This window comes from Rhineura floridana, chromosome 12, assembly GCF_030035675.1.
Source record: "Rhineura floridana isolate rRhiFlo1 chromosome 12, rRhiFlo1.hap2, whole genome shotgun sequence".
NCBI lineage: Eukaryota > Metazoa > Chordata > Lepidosauria > Squamata > Rhineuridae > Rhineura > Rhineura floridana.
The window spans coordinates 26,831,999-26,857,211 of NC_084491.1; the positions used below are offsets into that span (position 1 = coordinate 26,831,999).

Consider the following 25,213-nt stretch of genomic DNA (forward strand, 5'->3'; position numbering starts at 1 on the left):
TCATCTCAAAAAGGATATTATACAGTTGGAAAAGGTTCAGAAGAGGGCAACCAGAATGATCAAGGGGATGGAGCGACTCCCTTACTAGGAAAGGTTGCAGCATTTGGGGCTTTTTAGTTTAGAGAAAAGGCGGGTCAGAGGAGACATGATAGAAGTGTATAAAATTATGCATGGCATTGAGAAAGTGGATAGAGAAAAGTTCTTCTCCCTCTCTCATAATACTAGAACTCGTGGACATTCAAAGAAGCTGAATGTTGGAAGATTCAGGACAGACAAAAGGAAGTACTTCTTTACTCAGCGCATAGTTAAACTATGGAATTTGCTCCCACAAGATGCAGTAATGGCCACCAGCTTGGACGGCTTTAAAAGAAGATTAGACAAATTCATGGAGGACAGGGCTATCAATGGCTACTAGCCGTGATGGCTGTGCTGTGCCACCCTAGTCAGAGGCAGCATGCTTCTGAAAACCAGTTGCCGGAAGCCTCAGGAGGGGAGAGTGTTCTTGCACTTGGATCCTGCTTGCGGGCTTCCCCCAGGCACCTGGTTGGCCACTGTGAGAACAGGATGCTGGACTAGATGGGCCACTGGCCTGATCCAGCAGGCTCTTCTTATGTTCTTATGTTTTTACGTTACAACAAGCTTACAGCACAATCCTAACCATAACATGACTACTGAGAAGTAAGTTGCATTGAATTAAATAAGGCCTGCTCCCAGGTCAGTAGGGTTGTGACTGCAGTCTTAGGCTACAACTCTGTACACACTTACCCTGGAGTAAGTTCCATTGAACTCAATGGAATTTATTTAGTTATTGCATCTATATCCCATCTTTCCTCCCAAAAGGAGCTCAGGGTGGCAAACAAGTGATAAAACACTTAAACATATATAAAACCAACCTTCTTTAAAAACATCTTAAAAACTAAACATATTTAAAACATCTTAAAAACAAAACATGCTTAACGACTTTTTAAAATAAATAAATATTTCTTTCTTTCTTTATTTTAACAATTCCAGCACAGATGCAGACTGGGATAAGGTCTCTACTTGAAAGGCCTTATCCTGTGTTCTGAGTAGACACAAAGGATAAGTCTATCAATGGCTACCAGCCACGATAGCTATGTCCTACCTCTATTGTCAGGGGCAACATGCTGGGAACTGCAAGTGGGGGAAGGCTGTTGCACTCAGGTCCTGTCTGTGGGCTTCCCATGGGCATCTGGTTGGCCTCTGTGAGAACAGGATGGTGGACTAGATGGATCTTTGACCTGATCCAGCAGGGCTTTTCTTATCCTCATGTGACATGGAGAGGATTCTCCTGTTAGTCTGGCTCCAATTCTGATGGCTTCACAGCAAAAAAATATTCTTCCATGCGCTGGTTACTTAGAGAAAAGGTAGGCTGAAGGCTGATTGGAATCTGCTTGTAGATCCCTGGGTGATTTGCTATAGATTGGCAAAGGTTTCTGATTCCCACGTCTTTAACAACAAATTCCCTAGTTTAACTATGCATTGCTATTGAGTGGTCCCTAATGGGGGAAGTCCATCAGAGCATAAGGCTTTTTCTAGGGAAGACTGGCAAGCAAAGGCAACTGGCTAGAGGGAGACAGCATTGCTGCTACATTCCTGTTACTGTCTCTGCTTCTGATCGCAAATTATCTCTCCTAACATCACAGGAGAGGGCAGCAGAGCGTCATGTTAGCTCTGGAGTGAACCAGCCACCCAGAGCTTTTCTGCTAGGATAGCTACTTGTTATTGCTTTGGCATTCTGGTGCAGAGCTCTCTTTTAGGGCCTGCATTAGGTCTCTTCTTCTACTTTGATGTTAATGTTTTGTCATTCTGGGAGCTTGGAGCAGGCTGATTTCACAGCACATGTGTGTTACTTCGATCCTATTGGCATGAGTTGCTTGTGCCACTAGAATCTTTCCCCGCTAATGCTCATAGTGTGTGTGTGATTTTTAATGGGATTGCAACTGAGGAGGAAAGGGTTAAGCCTCTCCTCCCTGTGTACTGCAGTCATTAAAATGGCCCCATATCCCATGCCTGCAATGATACATTTAGCACTGCATGTAGTTTGACTCTTAGACTGTGAGCCCTAGAGTGTTGGACTATGATCTGGGAGACCAGGGTTCGAATCCGCACACAGCCATGAAGCTCACCTGGTGACCTTGGGCCAGTCACTGCCTCTCAGCCTCAGAGGAAGGCAATGGTTAACCCCCTCTGAATACCTCTTACCATGAAAACCCTATTCACAGGGTCACCGTAAGTCGGAATCGAATTGAAGGCAGCTCGTTTCATTTTTCCATCTTGTAAGAAGACTACATTGGGCTCTACAAGCAAAAAGAAAGTCCTTTACTTTTACAGCCCTGATGCTTTGGACTGTCCTCTCACAGGAGAATCATATTGCTCTCTGATATCTTCAGTTATTTCACTGGACATGTCACGGACTGAAAGCAAGACCTTTTTGCATGCTGGCTTAAAGATACTTTGAGCTCTCCCCATCCACTCCAACCCACCAATGTCTGTTAGGGGCTAATGCTTCAACAAGGCTTGCAGCACCATTTGGACACTAATCCCTCCCTTCCTCTGTTCCTTCGCCCCTGTCCCAGGATGCCAGCCCCATGTGGTGCAAAATGTTGCAGGTAGTCTGCGGGTGGGGACAGGCTACGGCCATCACATAACTCTGGTGCTTAAAAGCCAATGGCTCCAATGCATGGCTTGTAACTACTAGACGCCCTGTATTCAGTGTAGTGAACCCAAGCCTGTGGAACTCCCTCCCTAATGAAATTAGACAGGCACTTTCCTTGCTGAAGTTTAGGTGCATGACGAAGATTTTCTTGTTTCAGCAGCCATTATAAGGTAGTTTCAGTTTCATGATAATTTTTTATTATTCTATTGTTTTATTTTCTGTATGGTTTATTTTTATATACACTAATTAGAAATGCTAAAGATTAAGCAGTATATAAATGTCTTATTTAAATAACTTATATAGAGAGAGAATATGTGGCTCTGAGCCATGGTCTCTCTCCCCTTTGATCTTTGTCAAACAGTGGCCTATAAATCTTTTAAATAACGTTGGGACTAGAAAGGATGAGGGTTTAGTATGTATACATAGCCTAGCAATCACCTACACCTCCTTAGGGGACTCCTGCCCCATTCTAAGATGTTTGGGTTTAAAGGGCTCTCAGAACTAGAGATAAGACTAATGACTTTATCTGCACTGTGTGTTTACGGTGGGCTCTGGCTGTTGGCTATGTGATGCCCTGGATGTATGTTTGAGCTTTGCTGCCATTGTTTTTATTAAAGGGGCCTCATAGCCAGATGAGCCTCGAGCCGGCTCTCAAATGAAGAAACTTCTTCTTTGAAGTCCCTTTCAAAAGCTTAATGAGGCAGCGTGGCTGTTGAGGACGCCTCTCCTTGTAAACTGTGTGCTTGGCCTCCACCATACCTCTCCCTAGTGCCCCGTGCCCATAAATCCTTCTCAGTTATTCATGAAGTAGTGTCTGCAAGGAAGAGGATATGTGGCTAAATTAGACATTCTGGGGGAAAAGGGGGAATTGGATGATTTCTGTCAAGGAATGGGTTATGATATGGAGGCTTGATTTCGTGAGCAGCTGCATTGCTCAAAAGTCTCAAGCTTCTACCTTCAATGGAATCTGCAAGCGATGAAGCCTCTCCTGGATTCTGTCAGTTTTCAGGTTGCAGGCAGGAGCTTATTTTGAAGATTCCTCCGTAAAGGGTGGGATGAGGGGAACTGCCTGGATGCAGAAAAACAGCATGTTGGGATGAAAGCTAAGAACGTAAAAAGAGCCTGCTGGATCAGGCCAATGGCCCATATAATCCACCATCCTGTTCTCACAGTGGCCAACCAGTTGCCCGTGGGGAACCCGCAAACAGGACCTGAGTGCAAAGGGCATAACTGGTATTTGGAACCTATGGAGGCAGAGCATAGCCATCAATGCTCTGACCCCTTGTACCCAATGCACCAGTTTTCCATATCAAGAGCAATATTTATTGTTGTTGTTGTTTCACTTTTTTCCAAAACGAAACTCGAGGCAACTTTCAAATATTAAACCGTTATAAGAACAATAATGAAAACATCCCTAAATACATAAAAGCATATCCAGCTCATCCCCACCTGACTAAAAAGAGAGAATTAAGCTGCAAAGGCCTGGGTGAATAAAAAATGTTTTTACCTGGTGCCCAAAAACAGATAGGGATGGTGCCAGGCATACCTCCCAGGGAAGAGCATTCCACAAAAGGGGAGCCACCACTAAGAAGGTCCATTTTCATGTCACCACTCTCTGCGCCTCCCTCAGAAGGAGCACACAGAGAAAAGCCTCAGATGATGAATGCAGGGTCTGGGTTGATTCTTATGGGGAGAGGCAGTCCTTGAGATATTGAGGTCCTGAGGCGCATTTTACATAGGGAAAATGAATGACTCATGCAATTTGCCCTCTGTGCCCCTGGATGCCACAGTCTCTGCCATCATCAACCAAAACATTTCCTTGTATCTATTGTCTATATAAACTGCCCTGAACAAATCAGAGGATTGGGTGCTACAAAAAAGGAGCATGAAGGTGAAAGTTCTATCATTTCTAGCAGCATAACTTCGAGGGTGAGGTCATGCATGCCACTTAAAGCAAGGTTTTAAGCTGATCTTCCACTGTCGGTGAGCAAGTATGGACAGAAGTGTGTTTTTTAGTCACCTGTAAACATATTTGTTCGGATCTGCATTTTTTTGCCATTCTTCCCCCCCCCCCCATAGAGATGTACAGATTTGGAAGTAGCTTTTTCACAATTTAATTTGAAGAAAGGCCCTAGCTTAGTGAAGAGCTTTGCTTTGCGTGCAAAAGGTGCCTAACTCCATCTCTACCATCTCCAGGTGCAACTGGGGAAAGGCCTTGTCTGAAGCTTTGGAAAGCTGGGGCCAGTCAGTCAATACTAGGGATGGGAGGATCTGTCAGCATTGGTCCTCACCGGTTTCTCATTTTTCCAATCTTAAATTCAGTTCTCCACAATCATGAGGATTTTTTTAAAAAATCTGCAAATTGCTGCAGAAATATGGAGAACTGAATTTAATGAGAAACTGAGAGGACCAAAAAGGACAGATCTTTCCATCCCTTCTTTCCTATTCTTTGTGTTCTGTTTAAAATCAATGGGCTACCAGATCTACTTTGTTTTTTACTAGAACCCCAAGATCTACCAACCAGAACGAAGTGCGAAAGACATACAGTTAGAATTAAAGGAGAAGGGGCTTCAGAGTGCATTCTGAGCCTAGGAATTCTTTTGCAGTACCAGAGCTAAACTGAGCTTACAGTCCTTTCACACAGAAGTCCACTCCTGCGAAAGCTGCAGAAAGCTCTCTTTATTGCAGTGGCCTAATTTTGGTGACAAAAGTCATTTTATTTATTTATTTAAAATATTTCTATCCTGCCCACCTACCCTATAATAGGGCACTCACAGACGCTTACAAAAGTAAAATCAAACATGTACATAATAAAATTGTAAACAATAAAATCACAAAAACACAAATACAAATACAATCAAAATACATAAAATACAACACACACACACATATATAGGGAGTGGTACTAAAGGGGACTACAAGGGTAAAATTTAACGCAGAAGGCATAAAATCATAAAATCAGTGTCAGGCTCTATCTTCAGTCCCTCCCAAAGGCTCTCTGGAACAAGATCTTTTTCAGAAGTCTCCGGAAAACCAACAGGGAGGGAGCAGAGCGGACTTCTTGGGGTAGGGTGTTCCAAAGTTTGGGGGCCACAGCTGAAAAAGCTCTCTCCCGCATGCCTGTCAGTCTAAAGTCTCTCACTCCAGGCACACAGAGGAGACCAGAGGCAGATGATCTTAAATCCCGGGCAGGTACATATGGGCGTAAGCAGTCCCTCAGGTACATTGGTCCAAGGCCATTTAAGGTCAGAACCAGCACTTTGAATTGGGCCTGGAAGCAAATTGGGAGCCAGTGGAATCGATAAAGCACAGGGGTGATATGCTCCCTGCGCCGTGCTCCAGTTAACATTCTGGCTGCTGCATTTTGAAGCAACTGTAATTTCCAAACCATTTTCAAAGGCAGCCCCACATAGAGTGCATTACAGTAATCAAGCCTCGATGTCACCAATGCATGTGTCACTGTGGCCAAGTCAACTGCCTCCAGGAATGGACGCAGCTGGTAGGCCAGTTTGAGTTGGCCAAAAGCACTCCTGGCTACCGCAGCCACCTGATATTGAAACAGCAGGGCAGGATCCAGGAGGACTCCCAAACTGCGGACCTGCTCCTTCAAGGGGAGTGCAGCCCCATCCATTTGGTTATTGCTGCAATTGAACACTTGGGAGAAAACAAACATTGCCAATCTACAGCAAATCACCCAAAGATCTAGCAGATGCTCTCTACCTACCTTCTTCCGCTCCTGTTTTTAGGGTTTCAGGACCATGGCTCGCTGGTGGGCAGGGATCTGTTCATTTTGATTCTCTCCGTTTCTCCTTTCTAAAAAAATTCTTAAATGTCATTCTCTGCAGCATTTTGCAACATTTTTAAACCCTCATGAAAATTCTCCAGCATTTTAGCGCACATTTCTCCTAATAAACACATTTTTGTATGCAGTTTTGGCTAATGTACACATTTTCACAAGCCATTTCTCCTAGTGTAATGCCTTTTTGTATGTTTTTTCACTAATGTATTCATTTGTATGCAAACTTTCCCGTAGTATATGAATTTTTGTAAACGTTGTTTGGCTAGAGAATTGCAGCACAAAGTCTGGATAAGTGTGAATTTTGAAGAATGGCTGTGTTTCAGTTCCCACTTTGTTTCGGAAAGTATCAATTTGATCGTTTCAGCTTTGGACGCAAACTAAATAGAATTTCTCCCCTGTTCCTAGCAAGTAAGTAAACAATCCCAGGTTCAGTCCTTGGCATCTCCAGCTGGGAGATGGCTAAAGAAGACCCTGTCTGAAACCATGGAGAGCTGCTGCCAGTCAGTGTAGACAATACTGGGTTAGATGGACAAACTGTCTGACTCCATATGAGGCAGCTCCCCTTGTCTCACTTGCTGAAATATCTTGAAAGGCTGAGTGATCAGAAAGAAAATAGTCTCACATACATTAAGTTTTTTTTAAAAAGTGTCCAGCAGTCTAATCCTATGCTGTTTTGCATAATTGCAGAGCCAAATATTGGACCCCAAACAGGTTCACAACCCACACTGAGTCCACTCTCTGCCTACCCACAAGCCCCCTCCTCTTCTCATCTCCTGCACCCCCCATAGCCATTATAGGCCGCACCGTCTTCTTACCAAGAGCAAATGGAAAAAGAGAGAGAGCATGAAAAAGAAAGAGTGCTTGCGGTGGTGGTGGGGAGTATTATCACGTAACGGGGGCATTTGGCTTCATGTCATCTAGCAAAACAAGATTCTACAGCTAGGGATCTAGAAGGCATCAGTTTTGTGTTCCAACCCATGTTCATCACATGCAGCGCTATTTCTGTTCCACTGCAGTTCTGCTTCTGGCAAAAACAACATTATTCATCTCACTGTCTGCTGTACTGGAATTTTACATAATTAATTACATTATATTCTTCTACACCATTCATTCCAGTGCAAAGGAAACACAGTGCAAATGGGGTGGGGACAAACTATAATCATTTGTGGACTGAAAACAATAACTGCAAATACTGATCACATTTGCTGGATTGATTTCCTTTCTGGACTCGAGACAAATAAGCAAACACTGATAATTTCCACTCCTGTTCTCACTGGAATTCTCTAATATCCCTGCCTATAGCTTAGTCTTGTGGCTTGTAACTTTTCATTCACAAACCTAGTTCTGGTGTACAGAAAGACTTTGCTGGAACACACTTGGTTCACTAGTTGCTTAGGACCAAACTAGATGATACATTAGCTCTTTATCTGTGCATTTAAAACACACACACACACACATTGCCAGTATGGGGCCCAAATCAGATTAGAACCCTCATGTGTAGGGTTAAGGAACCTCAAACTGAGGGCCACAAGAGGACCTCCAGGCCTCTCTATCCAACCCTTGGGACTATCTCCAGGCCATGCTATCACCAGGCCAGACTCTCTCAGCAGCCTTGCTGCAAGTCCTCTTCGAGTGCTTTTGACTTTCTAGAACGTGCTTTTGAACCATGATAATGCCTCTTGTTTGCCTGGATGGAGAGGGTGTGTGTGTGTGTGTGTGTGTGTGTGTGTGAGAGAGAGAGAGAGAGAGAGAGAGAGAGAGAGAGAGAGAGAAGAAACATCTGACTTTTGTGTGTCTGGAAATTGCATCACCCACATGGTCTCTGGCCCTCTCCATCACTGGTATGCAACCCCTGGAAGGTTGTCACACAACAGAATTCAGTTCTTGGACTGAAAATAGGTTCCCACCCCTGAATAAATGATGTGATTGAGAGAGCTTAATGAGTTGATGCATATGAACTGGAGGGTTGATGGGGGACTTTAGCTGATTGGGAGGGTGGAAAGGTCTTGGTTGCCATTTGGTTGCTCTGATAATTCTTTGGGGGGTGAGGACAGGTCACAAGCAGCTAACCATTTCTTTTCCTTGTGTTCCTTCATAGGGGAGATGAAAAAGGTGCTGAAAACATACAGCTCCCCAAAATTCTCGCACTGCAGCACCTCACAGAACATTGCTGGCTTGTTGCCTCCTCCTCCTCCCATCCCTCCGGGTTTTCAAGCTCCCCAGGATCACAGTGCTCAGCAAGAGTAAGAGAGGATCTGAAGTGCTTTTGTGGTTTATCACAGTCTTAAATACCTCTTTTCATTGTCCTCTTTCTTCTCTTGAACATAAGCCCTGGAGGGCTTGAGGATGCTTACAGAAGAAACAGATCAGTTTTGGTACTTCCTGACTACGGATGGGGAAGAAATTAAATTCACTTCCCATCTGAAGGCGAACTTGCCAAGTTACTTTCTGAAACAAAATGTGAACCGAAATATAGCCACCCTTAGAAATTTGCACATCTCCAAATTTTGCAATGCAGTTCTCCAAAGAAGAAATGCATACAGAAATGCACATACTAGAATAAAGTGTGTATAAAAAATGCATATATTGGTGATAGTGACACAATGCATTGTATCAGGGGAAATTGCAAAATGTGTATATTAGGCAACACTGCATACAAAAACTGTGTTGAGTAGGAGAAATTTGCACGAAAATGCTGATGAATTTATTTGCTTATTTATTTTGTGAGTCCAGCCTCAGGCTCTGTGAGTAATGTTTTGATGGTGTACAGGTCTTACTGTCTGAGATCCTAAGTACATAGGATGTTATTTGCTTGCAATCACATATTCCGAGGGCTTTTTAAAAAAAAATGTAATTACAGATAAAAGGGGGTGATTTTTTATCGGAGAACTGTGTGAGAGTCGTGCTGGGAATGGAGAGTACTGAGCGAGCTTATGTATGTGTGTTTGAATCCTTGCTAAAGATTCCACCTTCCCTGCAAATTAGTCAGACAGAGACTTTAAGCTTTAAAATAAGAAATAACTACTTTATTCTGGAAGTACATGCTTGATAGGAAAGAGTCCTACATCTAGCTAACTAGCTAAGTTGGAGCAGCAAACACTGAGCCCAGTGCTTGCCCTCATGCTTGGAGGAGAGGGAGAGACAAAGGAATATGTCTGCTCCCCTCTCGAGAGAAAGAAGAAGACTGGGAAGGAGGGAAGGAACTGGGATCAACATCCTCTGCATATCAGTCTAGCAGGAAGGAAGAGACAGCAGGAGATCAAAGGGCAGGTATAGCCTAGCAACCAAGAGGTCTCCTCTCTAGCTACCCCTTTTAACCCCATGCAGCCTCAACCCAAGTTGGAGTTGAACCACATATATTCCAACATTTTTATCAAGAGTACAGGAAACAGGGAAGGGAGGTTTAATCCTTCCCTCCTCGGTGGCAATCCCAATAAAAATTCCCCCACCCCTCTACAGTGTGCTGCAGTTCAGTTGCGGGTGGTCCTGGTGGGGAGGTAAAGCTCCCATTGCCACCAAGGGAAAGCTTAATCCTCCCCTCCTGTGCTCCGTGGGGGCTCTGTGCCTGCAACTAAATAAAGAGAAGCCAAAGACATGATAGCAAGTGGTGCAATTAGCATCATGCAGAGTTATGCCCTGAGCTCACATGACTGTGACGCACGCAGCCACCTGTAATGATGGAGTCTGGGCAGGCTCTGCCTTGCTCCAGGATTCCTTCCTGTATCTGTGTACCTTTTGATGGGTAACTCATGGCAGCTGTATCAAGATTCCCTCCATGCTAACTCATCTTCCAGTTCTGCCAGGAACTTCAAATAAATTGCTCAGTGCCCCCCTCTGGCACTGAGGAGGGGAACCTACATGCTTTGCATACTATCTCCGGGCACTGGTAGGATAGATCATCTGTGGTGATGGTGGAGGAGAAGCAGGAGGGAAATGAATTCTGACCATACCTTCTACCTACTTTGCACTTAAAAAGCTACAAATCATGCTGAGAATCTGTGCCTTGCTGGAAGAGAGGGTTTTTCACTTAATAGAGCAGGCCTCTCTGAACAAGTGCCCAGCTATTTAAGTAAATGGACAATTATCATTCCAGGAACGTAAATCAATCCATTAGTGAAATATCAGCTGACTCTGTCCTTTTCGCTGCCCCCTGAATCCCACATTTATGAGGAGAAAATGTTGTCCTTGGATCTGTGTGTGAAATAATTTCAGTGTCATTCTAAATTTATAGGCAATTACACAATAATTGGCCGCTCTATTGGAAATATATTTGGTTGCAGAGGAGACCGGGGCAGGTTTTGCAGAAGAAAATGGGCCGTGGTACATTTCCCGTGCTGCCTTGTATCACGGATGGTGTGCGCCTCATGCTCAAGTCTGATGGATGCTTTGCCTTCTAGTGGTGGGAGGATCCCAATGGCAATAGAGTGGGGAGGTGGAAGCATGCTGGGCCCAATAACACGGAGGTTGACAGACTGATGCCACCCTCTGCTAGCTGGGCCCTGTCACTGTTCTGTCCTAGGTTGTTTCTAGACAACGTGCTGTCTGGAAGCACATGGACAACATTCTCTGTCTGGAAGCATATGGGCTCTCGCACTAGTGGATGAGGGAGTTTGAATGCTGCGCAGCAGAGGAATCCAATGCAACAGTTGCACTAGCAGAAACTTGTTGCACAACATTGTGCAATCTATTGTGCAAGAAACTTATCAGAAACCTGCTTATGCATTCTCTAGTGTGACAATATTCCACTGACACCAAACATTTCACCAGCAGAAGCTGGGGCTCATTGGTACTGGTGAGGCGGAAGGGAGGGTGGCCAATGATAGGTGGAGTCAGAGCCAATGGCAGGCAGAGCCACTTCCTGACCAGTTGTGAGAAAGCAGGTAGGGGCTGGCTGAGGATAGACTGAGACTGGTGGGAGAGGGCCCAATTTGCCCTGATGGACCAACCTCCACTGGGAACAAGTATACTGCCAAGTGACTTTAGCTTAGTGTTACATTGGAAGTCCCCCAATCTGTCTATTGAGCATCCATCCTGATTTCTTTGCCTAAACTTTATAGGGAGACTATTAGGGATGGCTGAGAATTTCAATTCAGTTTGCATTTCAAGCAGAACTTATCAAATTTGCACTTTCCGAAACAATATGAGAACCGAAACACAGCCATCCTTCGAAATTCGCATTTATCAGAATTTATCAGAATTACCCTGTGCTTTCCAGATCATTTTTGTTCAATTTCCTGACTGCAACCCCCCCTTTTTAATTTCTTTTTTAAAGTGGGCCTGTTGCAGAAAAGCTACCGAATCTTCTTTAATTGCAATTTTCTAGAATGTGATTGAATCCCACCCACAAAATAGTGACAGTCTGGCAGTCGCCCCAGGCTAGACAAGGAGCCCACCGGGCACAATGAGGCAAAGCAGTGAAGAAAGTCCCAGGTGAGCAACTTGCTCCCATGAAGGTTAGAGACATACTTGCCTTTATGCCAGTTTCACAGGACGTCTCCACCTCTGTATTGCGAATGCCGGGACGCACAATGGCAGTCAAACTCCATCCTTTTTTACTCAAAATCTGGGATTTTAGAGATCAGATGCGTTTTCCCTTTAAATCACCTTCACACAGACCTCCCAACTAAAAGGTGGGAGGCAAGCAGCTTCCTCTGGGCATTGAGGAACTTGGAAGGAAAGAGACTGGGGCAGGAGGAGCTGTGGAGGACACCTTGCCCACACTCAGCAGGGTGTGTGGAGGCTTCCGTGCATGGGGAAATGAATGAATGAATGAATGAATGAATGAATGAAACTTTATTCTTACCCCGCCCTTTTTCCAAACTGGAACTCAGGGCGACTTACAAATAAAACTGCATGTAGTTAAAAGCATACAAAAACATACAATTAAAATAAAATTAAACTATATGCAACCTTAAAACCATGAAACAGGCACTTAAAATACTAAATTTTTTTTTTAAAATAATACAAATAATGGCATAAAACAATAAAACAAACCTTGTAGAGCCCAATCCTAAACACTTTCTATCCCAAAAGCCTGTCAGAATAAAAAAATCTTTACTTGCAGATGGAAGGATGGCAAGGAGGGGGCCATTCGTGCCTCCCTAGGAAGGAAGTTCCAGAACCTAGGAGCAGCCACCAAGAAGGCCCTATCTCATGTCCCCACCAATCACGCTTGTGAAGGTGTTGGGACTGAGAGAAGGGCCTCTCCTGACTGCTCCCTTCACACGGGTCCTCTCATGGAGATGCCCGTTTCCTTTCTGTTTTCCCCAGAGGCTCCAAAACCATCTCACCTCCTCAGCTGCTGACTTTTTTTTACTTTAAAACTTTTGGAGAAGAGAGAATCTAGTCCTAAGCTATAAAGCACCAGAGCGTTGCTCTTCTCCCTTCGCCCAAAAGTGAGATCTGGGGACATCCACAGATGGCACAAGCAAGTCACTGCAAGGGAGGTGGGAGAGAGAGAGAGACAAGTGGGTTGTCTTGTTGGTTACAAAACTTTGGCCATCGCCACCCTGCTCCGTCCACTGGTGTACGCATGGAGTCAATATGATAAAAAATTAAATCAAGTGTGTACAGCCTGGTGCGGGTTCATTTCAAACCGCACCCAGACAAAATGGTCTTGCTGCATTTTAAGGACACTAGTGTGTGCATAGCCAAGGTTTGAGAGTGGACTGAAGGCTTTTATGCACTAGGCCAGGTCACTTCTTCCAGGATCTATACTTGAGGAATGGAAGACTTAAAAGGTTAGACCTCTGACTCGGAGCTTAGCACTACTCCACCTCTGGGTGGTTTATGGTTTGACATGGGGATGTAGGTGCTTGGTGCAGAGAAGGCTGATCTCCTTGGCAGATGCAGACTTCATGGGTATATGGGCTCTAGAGATCCTAGTTTGGGGTTTAAGACAACAGCGCTCCTGATCTGCTGGGCTAAGAGGTTATGGCCAAGATGCTGGAGTCTGAGTTTTTCTCTTCATGACCACTGTACTGATAGATGGAGCCAGCCCCTCTGAATCAGAGTGAGAACCCAGACTCCTGCTCAGGATGGGGATCCTCACATTTCCCTACCGTGGTGTTGGGCTGATGGATTCGGCTGCCCTCACATTGGAGGCTACTGCTCTGAGCAGAGGTCCTGACACTCACATGGCAATCCTCATCTAATTAGGAAAGGGCTGTAGCTCAGTGGTCGACCTTCCTCTTTCAACAAGCATTTTAAATAGAGACCTTATCCCAGTGTGCATATGTATTGCAATTGTTTTCAACATTTTTGTTTTAAAGATGTTTCGTAGCATTTTATCATTTGTTCGCTGCCCTGGGCTCACTTTGGGAGGAAGGGCAGGATATAAATGTAATTAATTAATGTATTAATATAACAAATGTAACAAATTAATGTAACACATAATTGGGCGTTAGAACAAATTCTAACAGCTGGTCTAGCACAGTGGGGAGGAGAGCCTGGCTGGGAGTCCAGAGTCTGTGAGTTCAAATCCCCGCTCATGTCTCCTGGGCATCAAGGGCCAGCTAAAGATCACCCCCACAGGGAGTGGCTCAGGGGTTACGTGCCCTGCCACCTCTGCAGCCGTGGGCAAGCTGCAGAGTCCCAAGGAGCCCAGTTGCTCCCCAGCTGGCAGTTGAGGACAAGGAAGGGGCCAGCAAGCTGAGGCCTGAGGCAAGCTGAGCAGGCCCTAGCCAGCTGGGAAGACTAGCCTCAGAGGGAGGCAATGGTAAACCCCCTCTGAATACCGCTTACCATGAACTAAACCAGAACTATCACTAGAAGCTAAAATGATGAAACTGAGGTTATCATACTTTGGACACATAATGAGAAGACAAGAATGCTGGGAAAAAAGAAGGGAGTAGAAAAAGAGGAAGACCAAGCAAGAGATGGATTGATTCCATAAAGGAAGCCACAGACCTGAACGTACAATATCTGAACAGGGTGGTTCATGACAGATGCTATTGGAGGTTGCTGATTCATAGGGTCACCATCAATCATAATCAACTGGAAGGCACATAACAACAACAACAATTAATGTATTAATATTAACAACAACAAAAGTCAGAGGCTTCTATACCTACCACATCTCTCCATTCAGCCAAGCACGAGATATTATCATCATTCAACAACACATTCCGGCCAGGCAAACGGACCCGAAGCAGACCTGGTGAGAGGTCTGTGACCTGATGAGAGTCTTGATGGCCAAACAGAAAGGCCTGGAGGGCCACATTCACACCCACTCCGGGGCCTGAATTCCCCACTTCTCCTTTAACCAGATCACCCCTTACAGCAGAGTCAAGCTTAAAAACAAAGTCCTGCCTGCTGAAACTTACATAAGTGACCACATTTCTCTTGCTGTTCAGTTAATTCAAATGTACTTGTAATGAAACAAAGGGAAATGTAATGGCTTTATAGGAGGCTCGTAACAGCTCCTAAGAGGATAGCCTTTGTTGTACAAAGGGGAAACACAGTTAGCCGGAGTGAGCCTTTGACTGTGGGGAGATTAAGAACTTCTGCAAAGAACTGTTGGCACACAAACAGCATACAAATGGACTGCTTAATGCAGAAGTGAGTACTACTAAAGCAGATTTCAGCACTGGTTAATTTTTGCATTTCAAACAGGGCACGATCTCTTGCATCTCTCAGAAGGGGAGTCTGATTTATCAATGCTTGGTGCCCTGCCTTCCAGAACTGAGTCTTATGACAGCTGAACTGTCTTTGAGAGAGGAGGAAATGAGTATGAATGAATGAAGAGATAGACGTTGAATTGGTTAAAGAGTCAATGAGCAAGGCACCTTTTGCTAGAGTGCCTTTTGGCCTTGAGATGGAGGCAGAATGGTTAGAAATGGGATATTCTCTGCGGAATTCCCTAAACTCAATAGCATGCAATCTGTTTGCAGGGGGGTGGGGGGCATTAGCAATGTGTTGCTATGCTTTGGAATGGTTTGCCGGAAGCTGCGGCATTAGGCCTGTTCACACATTCACACTGTACAACAAGTTGTCTTTATATGTGTGCAAGTGTTTGCATGAAAGAGTGTTGATTTGTACCCCTCAGCTACAGCTCAACTCTTGTGTACACACACAGGCTTGCTGACGGTACACTTGTAGAACGTTCCATGCAAATAACTGTACGAGTGTACAGCTCAGCTGTTTGTGTACACACGTAGTGGTACACAGATATTGAACACTTGCTGAATGCAGCATATGGGCATCTCTGTTAAGATCCTCCATCTGGAGATGCCAGGAAGTTGAACCTCTGAAGTGTGTACACTGGCATTGAGCTGTGGTCCCTTCCCATCAGTAGTGTAGTGGCAAATTCAGAAGAGTGGGGTCCTTTCATGATAGTCACAGCCATGCCCCTTCACAGCCACACCCCCTTCCCACTTTCCCTCATCTCCCTTGTTTTTCATGTTGCCTCTGAATCTACACTCCACTACAGCAGACATCCCTAAGAGCCAATCAGCACGAAAGGGGAGGCTGTATGTTAGCTTCTCAGTGGATGACTCGCCTCCATTCACTCTGATGGACTCCAGTGAAAGGACAAGGACTCATCTCAGTGGCAAACACACTCTCCTTTCATGTTGACTGGCTCATACACAAGGCCCTGGCTGGGATCCTGCTCCCCCAAAAAAGAAAGGGGTGTAATGACCCTCTGTGACCCTGGGTGACTACACCCCTGCTTCTCCTGTGTCCTATGCTTCAGATGCCTGCCTAGATTCCTCTACTCCATGTTATCCCCTTTCCCTCCCCATTTGTGATGAAGACCTGCAGGCTTGTGCAAGCCCCCCTTTTGCCGGTTATAATTCAGGGTGTCTTATGGAGGCGAAGCCATTCCCTCCCTCCTCCTCTCCTCCCCTTTCACTGTCTCCTCTTGTCTCACACCTTGTCAGAGTAGGAGAGGATCCAAAATGCAGGTGGCAGGTGGCAGACACTGTCTATTTACATGCAAGATGTGGGTGCTGTCACTAGCCGAGCAGAGGTGACAGGGAGGGGAGGGGAGAGAAGGGCAAAGGAATTGTTCTGTAAGTGATGGAGGAGCGCTCTGCACGGGAGTGAGCTTAGTTCATTTATCGAAATCACTCAGACATTCTGGCATAAGGTGTGAGCGATGGATGCAACTAGGACAGTCACTTAGAAAACTGGTGCTACGCCCAGGAGGGGAGAGTTCCCCACCAATAGGCAGCTGCTTTTGTTGTCGGGCAGTTGCAGACAGCTGCCTAGATTGCTGTGCCGGCATGGGGTGGGGGGGTGCATGGGGGTCAGCAGCACTTTGCAGCCTGCCATCAGCGTAGCTCAGGGGTGAAGAACTGGATCTGGCCAGCGGGCCTTCTCCACCCCTCAGGTCAAGTTTGACAGGTGTTGCGGGGCTGCCCACCTGTCAGTCACCTGGCATCAAAATGACACCAGGTGCCTACATGGATCTTGCAGAGCGCTTTGCAAGGGGCTTCACAACACACAGCAATCAGTTGAATGTTGGGTTTTGAAAAGCCCCTTTCAAAGTGCTCCGCAAGATCCAACAGTTTTGTGGAGTGCTTTGCAGGGGGTTTCACAAGACCCAACCATCAGCTGGTTGCCAGTGTTTGCAAAGCCCCTTCCAAAACACTTTGAAAGACTGCACAGTTTTGCAGAGTGCTTTGCAAAGGGCTTCACAAAACCGGTCATAAACTGAAGCCCTGTGCACAACGTTTTGCATAGGACTTTGCAGGTGCTGCCAGTCCCCTTTTCGACTGAGCCAGGTTTTACCTGCCCCAAACCTGACATCAAAGATAATGTCAGGTGTAGGGCAGCTGGACGTGGCTTGTCTTAAATGCCTGGTGGGCCAAATGGGGTGGCCTGGCAGGCCTAATTAAGCCCGTGAGCCAGAGGTTCCCCACCCCTGATCTAACCACTAGACAGTTGCCCTGAACGAATTGGCTTTGCCTGGCATGTCTCCAGTTGAGAAATGGTCTGCTGGAAGGAAGAGGACTTTGTGGCACATTGAGTGGCCATTTAAGATTTTGCTTGGAGTGCCAGATATTGGGCTTGCCTTGTAGACACAGCAGGTGTTTTGCCAGGGCATAGGCTGACGAAGACACATGATGCTCTGGACCTCCGCACAAATATGGGGGTAGAAGGTGGCATCATGGGATAGAACAGTCTTGAAAGAACCTGGAGAGAAAGAACTGTTTCCTGTGGGAAATAGGTCACAGTTCTCTTCTGGATTCCTCAGACTTGAGAACACACTGTCCATACACAATCTTGCTGCACTCTCCTGGTCCCTTGCCAAAGGGCTGTACCAAAGGGATCTTTGGCACATCCCTTTGGTGCATGACACCAATTTGTGACACCAGGGTTTAAAGAAATTTGGATCCACCTGTGCAAGTTTGCTTCAGCATTGTCCCTCCACATGTCCCCATTGTGATGGGCAGGAAAGGGTGGCCTTTTGCATGATTTAGAATAGATCTAGGAATGGGGAATACAGATGACACTTCTGTTCTTTTAGCAGGTGCATCAGGAATCATTCGTCTTTCAGCAGAAACAACATGAGTACTGAAGGACTCTTTTACCAGTCTCTCGTCTTTGAATGAGCTGGCGTAGGCTGCATTGCAGTCAGACTAATGGTGACAGTGAGCTATTGTATAGCTCCAGACAATCATGCATTTGCACCAATGCAAATAAAACCACATCAGGGACATGATTGGAATGCAGCCAAGGGATGGCTGCTTTCTGATATTTTCCATAGCTTCTCTACTACACTAAAAATATGAGATAGAAGAATTCTTGCTCACTCATAGCACACCTTACCCCTTATATACCCAATCAATCACTGAGTGCTACAGGTGAGGGCCTCCTGCAGATACCATCTTATCGGAAGGTCCATTCTGTACATCATAGGAAGTGGACCTTTAATGTTGTGGCACCTACCTTTTGGAATTCCCTCGCCTTAAATATTAGACAGGCACCATCTCTGTTGCCTTTTATCTTCCTCGTTCAACAAGCCTTTTAAGTAGAGACCTTATCCCAGTCTGTGTCTGTGTTGGAATTGCTTTTTAAGATGTTTTTAAAGCTTTTTTTTGACAAAGTTCTAAAAGATGTTTTGTTTTACTATATTTTAAAGTCTGTTTTTAAGATGTTTTAGAATGTTTTTAGTGTTTATGTTTGCAACTTTGCACTCCTGTTGGGTGGGAAATTTAATAACAACAACAACAACAACAACAACAACAATAATAATATGTGCTTCACAGGTGTACCTGCACTTGCTATATGGATCCTCCTGTGGACTTGGTGCTCCAGGAACAGGACAAGGATTCCCTGCAGGCAACCAGTGAATCCCTGGAAGAAAGCCACACCTTCCCAACGCTGCCTTACAGCCATCTTTCTGCAGCCTTAATCTCTGTGTCTATTGATGATGACAGAGAGACAGTTCTAACCCCTGAGGAAGTGGCCGAGTACCTGGAGCTCAGCGAGGAGGCAGAGCATCAAAGGTAAAATCAATGCAGTTCACACAGTGCAGTGTCCCAGGGACAAACCATGCAGATGTGCGACTCTTCCCTAGTCAGTCTTTCTCTCCTTCCCTCACCAAACATTACCAGTTGCAGGAGGCACAAGCAGCCCTTTGAATGCCAACCTTTGGATATCCAAAAGCGGTAGATTAACAGCCTAGTGGTAAGTGTATATACTCAGAAGCAATGGCATTGCTTTCAGTGAGATTTATTTCCAAGTCTGCCCATCTATGACAGGATGTTTTGGGTCCTCCCCTTCGCGTAATTGTCCCTGATCAACAGTATAGCATATTGGTGAAGAGAGTGAAGCTTGGTGCCAATCCTTCCACAGTTATGAATTCACTCGGTGACCTTGGGCAAGCCATTTTTTCTTAACCTCAGCCCCCTCCCTCAGGCTACTCTGCAGAGCTGCAGCACTTTGAATTCTCAAAGAACTGTATCAACATTACAAGTGGGACTGCAACAAAATGTTACAGTGTGGACTAGGGATGGAGAGAAATTCAATTCAGTTTGCATTTCAAGGCGAATCCCTCAAACTGCAAAACAAGATGAGAACCCAAACACTGCCGTCTTTTGAAATTCATCTGAATTTTGCAGTGCAGTGCTCCAACCAACCAGTGCTGACAAAAATGCATATATTAGGTAAATGTGTGCATAAAAATGAATATATTAGTGCAGCAGCATACAAAAATGCACCACATTGGGAGAAATGGCTTGCAAAAATGTGTGCTATGTTAGTCAAAACTGCTTGCAAAAATTAATTTATTAGGAGAAATGTTCATGAGAATTTTTTTTGAAAAAAAATCACAGACTGGTGCAGAAATGTGGAGAACTGAGTTTAAGATTGGAAAAATGAGAAACTGGGAGAACCAAACTTGCCAGCTCCTTCTAGTGTGGATTGCAGGTGTTCAGGAAACCCCATTCCATCCTTCCCTCCATCTGCCTTTCCATCTCCTGCCCCAACATTCTGCCAGTGTTCTGGGGCTTACTCACTGAGCTGCTTTTGAGGGTCCCAGCCCCTAAAGCTCCCCCTCCAGATTTCTGAACTTCTGCAAACCTCAGGATTCCTCCGCGTCTTCTAATACCTCCCTCTTGCGTGTCGGTGTTGCTGTTTTGGCTACCTAAGGGATGGCACTCACAACCTGAACATCGGAGATAGAGGGAATGATGGGAACATGATAGGCATGTTATGAGGAGGGGCAGCTCATTGTTTTACGAGCTTGTCCATTATCTTACTATTCCCAGGAAACTAAGCCCACTATCGAGCAATGGCACTTACAACCTGATCAACGGAGAGATGGAATTATATGTTGTTAGTATTATGATTCCAATGATGCCACCAACCTAAACTTATGGGTCACTTTGAAAAGTTATTGCTTCACCAGCACTTGCACTTGTATAAGCTAGGCCTCATCTGCACCATACATTTAAAGCGCTATTCTATCACTTTAAACAGTGATATAATAGGGTCCTGGGAACTGCAGTTTGTAAAAGGCGCTGAGAGTTGTTAAGAGACCCCCTATTCCCCTCCCAGAGCTATAATTCCCAGAGTGGTTTAACAGTCAGTCCCTCTTCCTAGGAAACTTTGGGAATTATAGCTCTGTGAGGTGTGAACTACAGTTCCCCGGATTCTTTGGGGAGAAGTCATGTGCTTTAAATGTATGATATCTACACAGCCATAATCCTAGAAGTGCAGTATGATTAACTGCAGTTCATTATGTTGAATGTACATGGGGAAAACTATCCTAATAGCTAGATTCAGTCAGACAATGTTTCTAAGGATGCCCCAAATTAAGATATTTCATACTGATGATATTTTAAGGTTACTGCTCTTGTGCTAATAACTTTGAAATGTTTCTTCCTTTACTTGTATTTGCTGTTCAAGCTATTAAGGAGTTGACCTCTCCGCTCTGCTTTGACATAGTATGTCCATAATCAGCTCTTGGGATGCTTAACTTGCCTGCTCTAATGCCCAAGTAAATCATTTTTGCTTTTCTGGATCAGAGCAAGGGTCAGTCTAATCCAGCAGTCTGTCGCCCACACTGCCCAGCCAGAAGTCTTTGGGAAGGACGCAAGCAGAGAATGATAATGATGGTGGTGGTGAGGGTGATGTGATGGTGATTAGGGCTATTGGCTGGCCATTTGTGTGTGAAGTGGATTGCTGGTTAATAGACCAAAATTGTTGGTTTTTGTCTCATCAGTGGGAGCTAATGGTTAGGAGATGGTCCCTGATAGTTAGGGACCATCTCTTGGATTATTGTACAAAAATGCTGGCTTAGCTGTGCTTGCCAATATGTTTCAACAGGTGTCTATATTGGTTTCTGTTATTATAACAGAGCGACACATATACGTCGTACCTGTGTCCAGTAGGCTAGCTTCTATACACATTCACACACACCTCCCACAAGACGCAGTAATGGCCACCAGCTTGGATGGCTTTAAAAGAAGATTAGACAAATTCATGGAGGACAGGGCTATCAATAGCTACTAGCCATGATGGCTGTGCTCTGCCACCCTAGTCAGCGGCAGCATGTTTCTGAAAACCAGTTGCCGGAAGCCTCAGGAGGGGAGAGTGTTCTTGCACTCGGGTCCTGCTTGTGGGCTTCCCCCAGGCACCTGGTTGGCCACTTTGAGAACAGGATGCTGGACTAGATGGGCCACTGGCCTGATCCAGCAGGCTCTTCTTATGTTCTTATGTATCCTCCAGCCACACAAGCAAGAGGCATTATCAGAGTTAAATGAAACATTCCAGCCAGGCAAAAGCATTCAAGGGTTCAAAGCAAGGGCCAGTGAGGGGTGTGGGCTGAGCAGAGGGTGTACGTGGCCTGGAGAGAGTGCCAAGGTCCAAAGAGAGAGAGAGAGACCTGGAGGGCATCGTTCATCCCTCAGGCCTGAGGTTCCCCACCTCTGTACTAGACCATCAAACCTTTCCTCTGATCCCTCCCAGTTTTGCAATCAGCCCTAACTCACCCTTGAGCAACCCACAGAATAAGTGGAGACCAGGCAGTTCCCTGTTTGAGGCCAGCTTGCTGCGCTGCCTCCCATTTCTAAGTGCACAGCAAGGAAGCCAAGTTAGAAAAGGAGAGTCCCTTTTTCAGGACACCCTTGTGTGTGAAAGAGAGGGAAAGTGTGCTGTGTAATGTCTAGACAGACAGACAAGTGTGAAAGTGGTGTGTAATATGTATGTACGTGTCTGAGAGATAATGGGGTGTGTTTCTGTTTGGCTCCACCCACTTTGGGCTTTAGCTCCACCCATAAATGATCTCTCTCTCTCTCTCTCTCTCTCTCTCTCTCTCTCTCTAACACACACACACACACACACACACACACACACACACACACACACACACACACACACACACACAAAGTACCAGGTCTCCAGTTTTTGCCCGGAGACTCTGGTTTTTGGGGGTCCTCTCTGGGTCTCCAGGTGAGTCACCTTAATCTCCGGACTCAGCGTTCATTTTTTTAAATTTGCATTTCATTTACCTCTGACCTTACTCCCTTACATTCATAGAAGCAACAACAGTGGTTCCATGTGGTGAGCTCAACTCCCTTAAACCCACTGATGATGCACCTTGTTATTTGCATAATGGTTTGTTTCTCGGCCAGTAGTGGTAAAAGAGAATTCACATACTGGTAAGTGTGCTTCAATTGCTGTTGTTCCCAATCTACTGCCTGTAAAGGTAGTTTTCTTTCTATCAATTATTGCTCGCTGGAATTAGGTTAGTTGTCAAAGTGAATTTATAGCAGCCCACAGAGTAGACAGGAAAGAGTAGAGAATCTTTTTAATTCATTTCTCAAACCTCTCTGCAGTGAAGGGTCAAGTCTGTAAAGAAGTTGGGAGCAGCTACATTAAAAGGTAGGCAGGGAATTCCAGGCAGGGGGTTGACAACCCTGCTTTGATATGGATATCGTTGCAGAGGATTCCTAGCCTTACCAACAGCACAATCCTAACAATGTCTACTCAGAAGTAAGTCCTGTTGAGTTCTATGCGGCTTAGTCCCTTAGTAAATGTGTTTAGAATTGCAGCCGTCAGGGACATCTATCTTTACTCCTGAGTGCTCCCATCTAACATCTCCATAATACTAGCTTTTCTTCCTGCAGTGGCCTTCTGGTGACTGGCCTGGCCTGAGGGCACTTAAACTCTTCTTGCCAGAAGCAAGTAGGCTAGATTAAATTATCCTTACCCAGGCTCTGTAAGCAGGTGAGAAGGAAAGATCCCGTCACTTCAGCTGGATCTGGGAACACCCTCATTTAGCTAAGATTTCTATCATTGTTTCCAATCAGAGTGTTGTTATTTTTTAGTGGTATGCTCCAAGCAACTGTGATTAATGCTTAATGTATCATGCTTAATGACATCAGTGGGGCCTGCCCCTATGACATTACTAGGACACGGTCCTATCACATTACTAGGGTCCACCCCTGAAATCTCAGGGTTTGGGATGCTTCTGACCTGGCAACCCTGACATGCACATGTGTGTATGCACACACCCACACCCACACACCTCTTCAAAGGAATTCAGCATTCATGGGAACTAAAGTTCACCACCCTTGCTCTAGCCATTACCCCACATTGGCTCTTACAATTGTTACAATCCCCTGGGAATGTCTTTCCATAAGTTATACTGAAATGGACCAGCCCTGCACAGGGGTACTCTCATATAGTACCGAGGCAAATCTGACCATTTCAGTTTCTCATTTTTCCAGTCTTAAGTTCAATTCTGCACATTTCCACATCAGTTTGCTTTTTTGCAGAAAAATCCTTGTCAGCATTTTTAGTGCAAAATTCACCTATTATACACATATTTGCAAAGCAATTTCCACAAATAACACATTTTTGTACATTATTTTCACTTATATGCACACTTTAGCATATGCACTTTTGTACACGTTACTTGGCTGGAAAACTGCTTTGCAAAATTCGGGATGGCTGTGTTTCAATCCGTGCTTTGTTTCAGAAATCCCAATTGAACTGAATTTCTGCCCTTTGAGACAATATTCATGTATGCAGGACATACGAGCCACTTGGGCTCCCTGCTTTGGCTCGTTAAGGGAATGACACCAAGGTCTGTGCTACATCCTCACAGACAGACAAGGGATCAGGGTGGATTGAAGATCTCCTGGGCTTGCAGTACCGGTCCCCACCTTGCTCTTGTGGGAACTGCACTTAACATCAGGCTCTGGCTTCATCCTGCTGCCAGCCAAAGCCTCGCTGGCTGCAATTAGCTAATGTGCTGTAACTGCTGTCTCTGCAGTTTGGGGATGGCTCACCCCGCAAGGCTGACTCCTTACACTTCTGTAATTGGGGCTGGGACATGGAGTTGCTGATTTTACAGGAAGCCCATTGATCCCACTAAGATAATTACAGCTGCATTTTGAGCCTAGGCGGGCCATCCGCCTGCCAGCTTAATATGTTCTCAGCAGTGTTTAACAAGCTTCAGCCAGCCCTGCCTGCCAACTGCCCTGCCTCCCAACTCCAAGTCATGGCTTTTCTTGTGGTGTGGAAAAAAACTGGTATGCACGCTGCCTCCCTTATGGCCAAGAGTCTGGGATTCGTGTAGCCTCAGCTAGACAAACATAAGAAGCTGCCTTATACGCAGGCAAATCCTTGGCCCGTCTCCATCATTTGTCCATGGCCAGCAGATCTCCAGAGCCACTAACAGGGGTCTTGCCCAGCCTGCTCCCTGAGATTCCTAAGCAGGATCTTGAACCTACGCGCTTCTGTGTGCAAAGTATTGTTATGGGATTCGGGCTTGAGATGGATGGTTTCTGTGGGTCCCCTTCAAGCCTGTAGCCTTGAATCTGGAAGTGGCATCTGCGATGGAAGAAACCTGCTCCACTGGTAGGGATGGAAAGATCTGTCTCTTTTGGTTCTCCAAGTTTCTCCAACGCTAAATTCAGTTCTTTACATTTCTACAGCAATCTGCGGGTTTTTGTTTTCAAAAAATCCTCATGAAAATTCTCCACCATTTTAGTGCGAATTTCTCCAAATAAACACATTTTTGTAGGCAGTTTTGACAAAGGTACACATTTTTGCAAGCCATTTCTCATCATTTTATGCCTTTTCTGCATATTATTTTCATTCGTGTATTAATTTTTATGCACACTTTCCCCAATATCTGCATTTTTGTAAATGTTGTTTAGTTGGTGAACTGCATCCCAAAATTCTAATAAATGCAAATTTCGGATGATGGCTGTGTTTCGGTTCTCATATTGTTTTAGAAATTACAAATTTGATGAATTCTGCTTGAAATGCAAAGT

At 45.2% G+C, this 25,213-nt stretch overlaps 1 protein-coding gene across 4 annotated transcripts in view; it reads left to right on the forward strand.

Annotated features, from left to right (window-relative positions):
• The window catches only part of ROBO4 (roundabout guidance receptor 4), a 98,375-nt gene that overhangs the window by 51,957 nt on the left and 21,205 nt on the right, over nucleotides 1–25,213 (forward strand). For all 4 annotated transcript variants that reach the window (XM_061593010.1, XM_061593011.1, XM_061593012.1 and 1 more), the window contains exons 16-17: nucleotides 8,575–8,719; nucleotides 18,692–18,931. In XM_061593010.1, coding sequence (XP_061448994.1) covers nucleotides 8,575–8,719; nucleotides 18,692–18,931 — 385 coding nt within the window. The remainder of the gene's footprint in view (nucleotides 1–8,574; nucleotides 8,720–18,691; nucleotides 18,932–25,213) is intronic.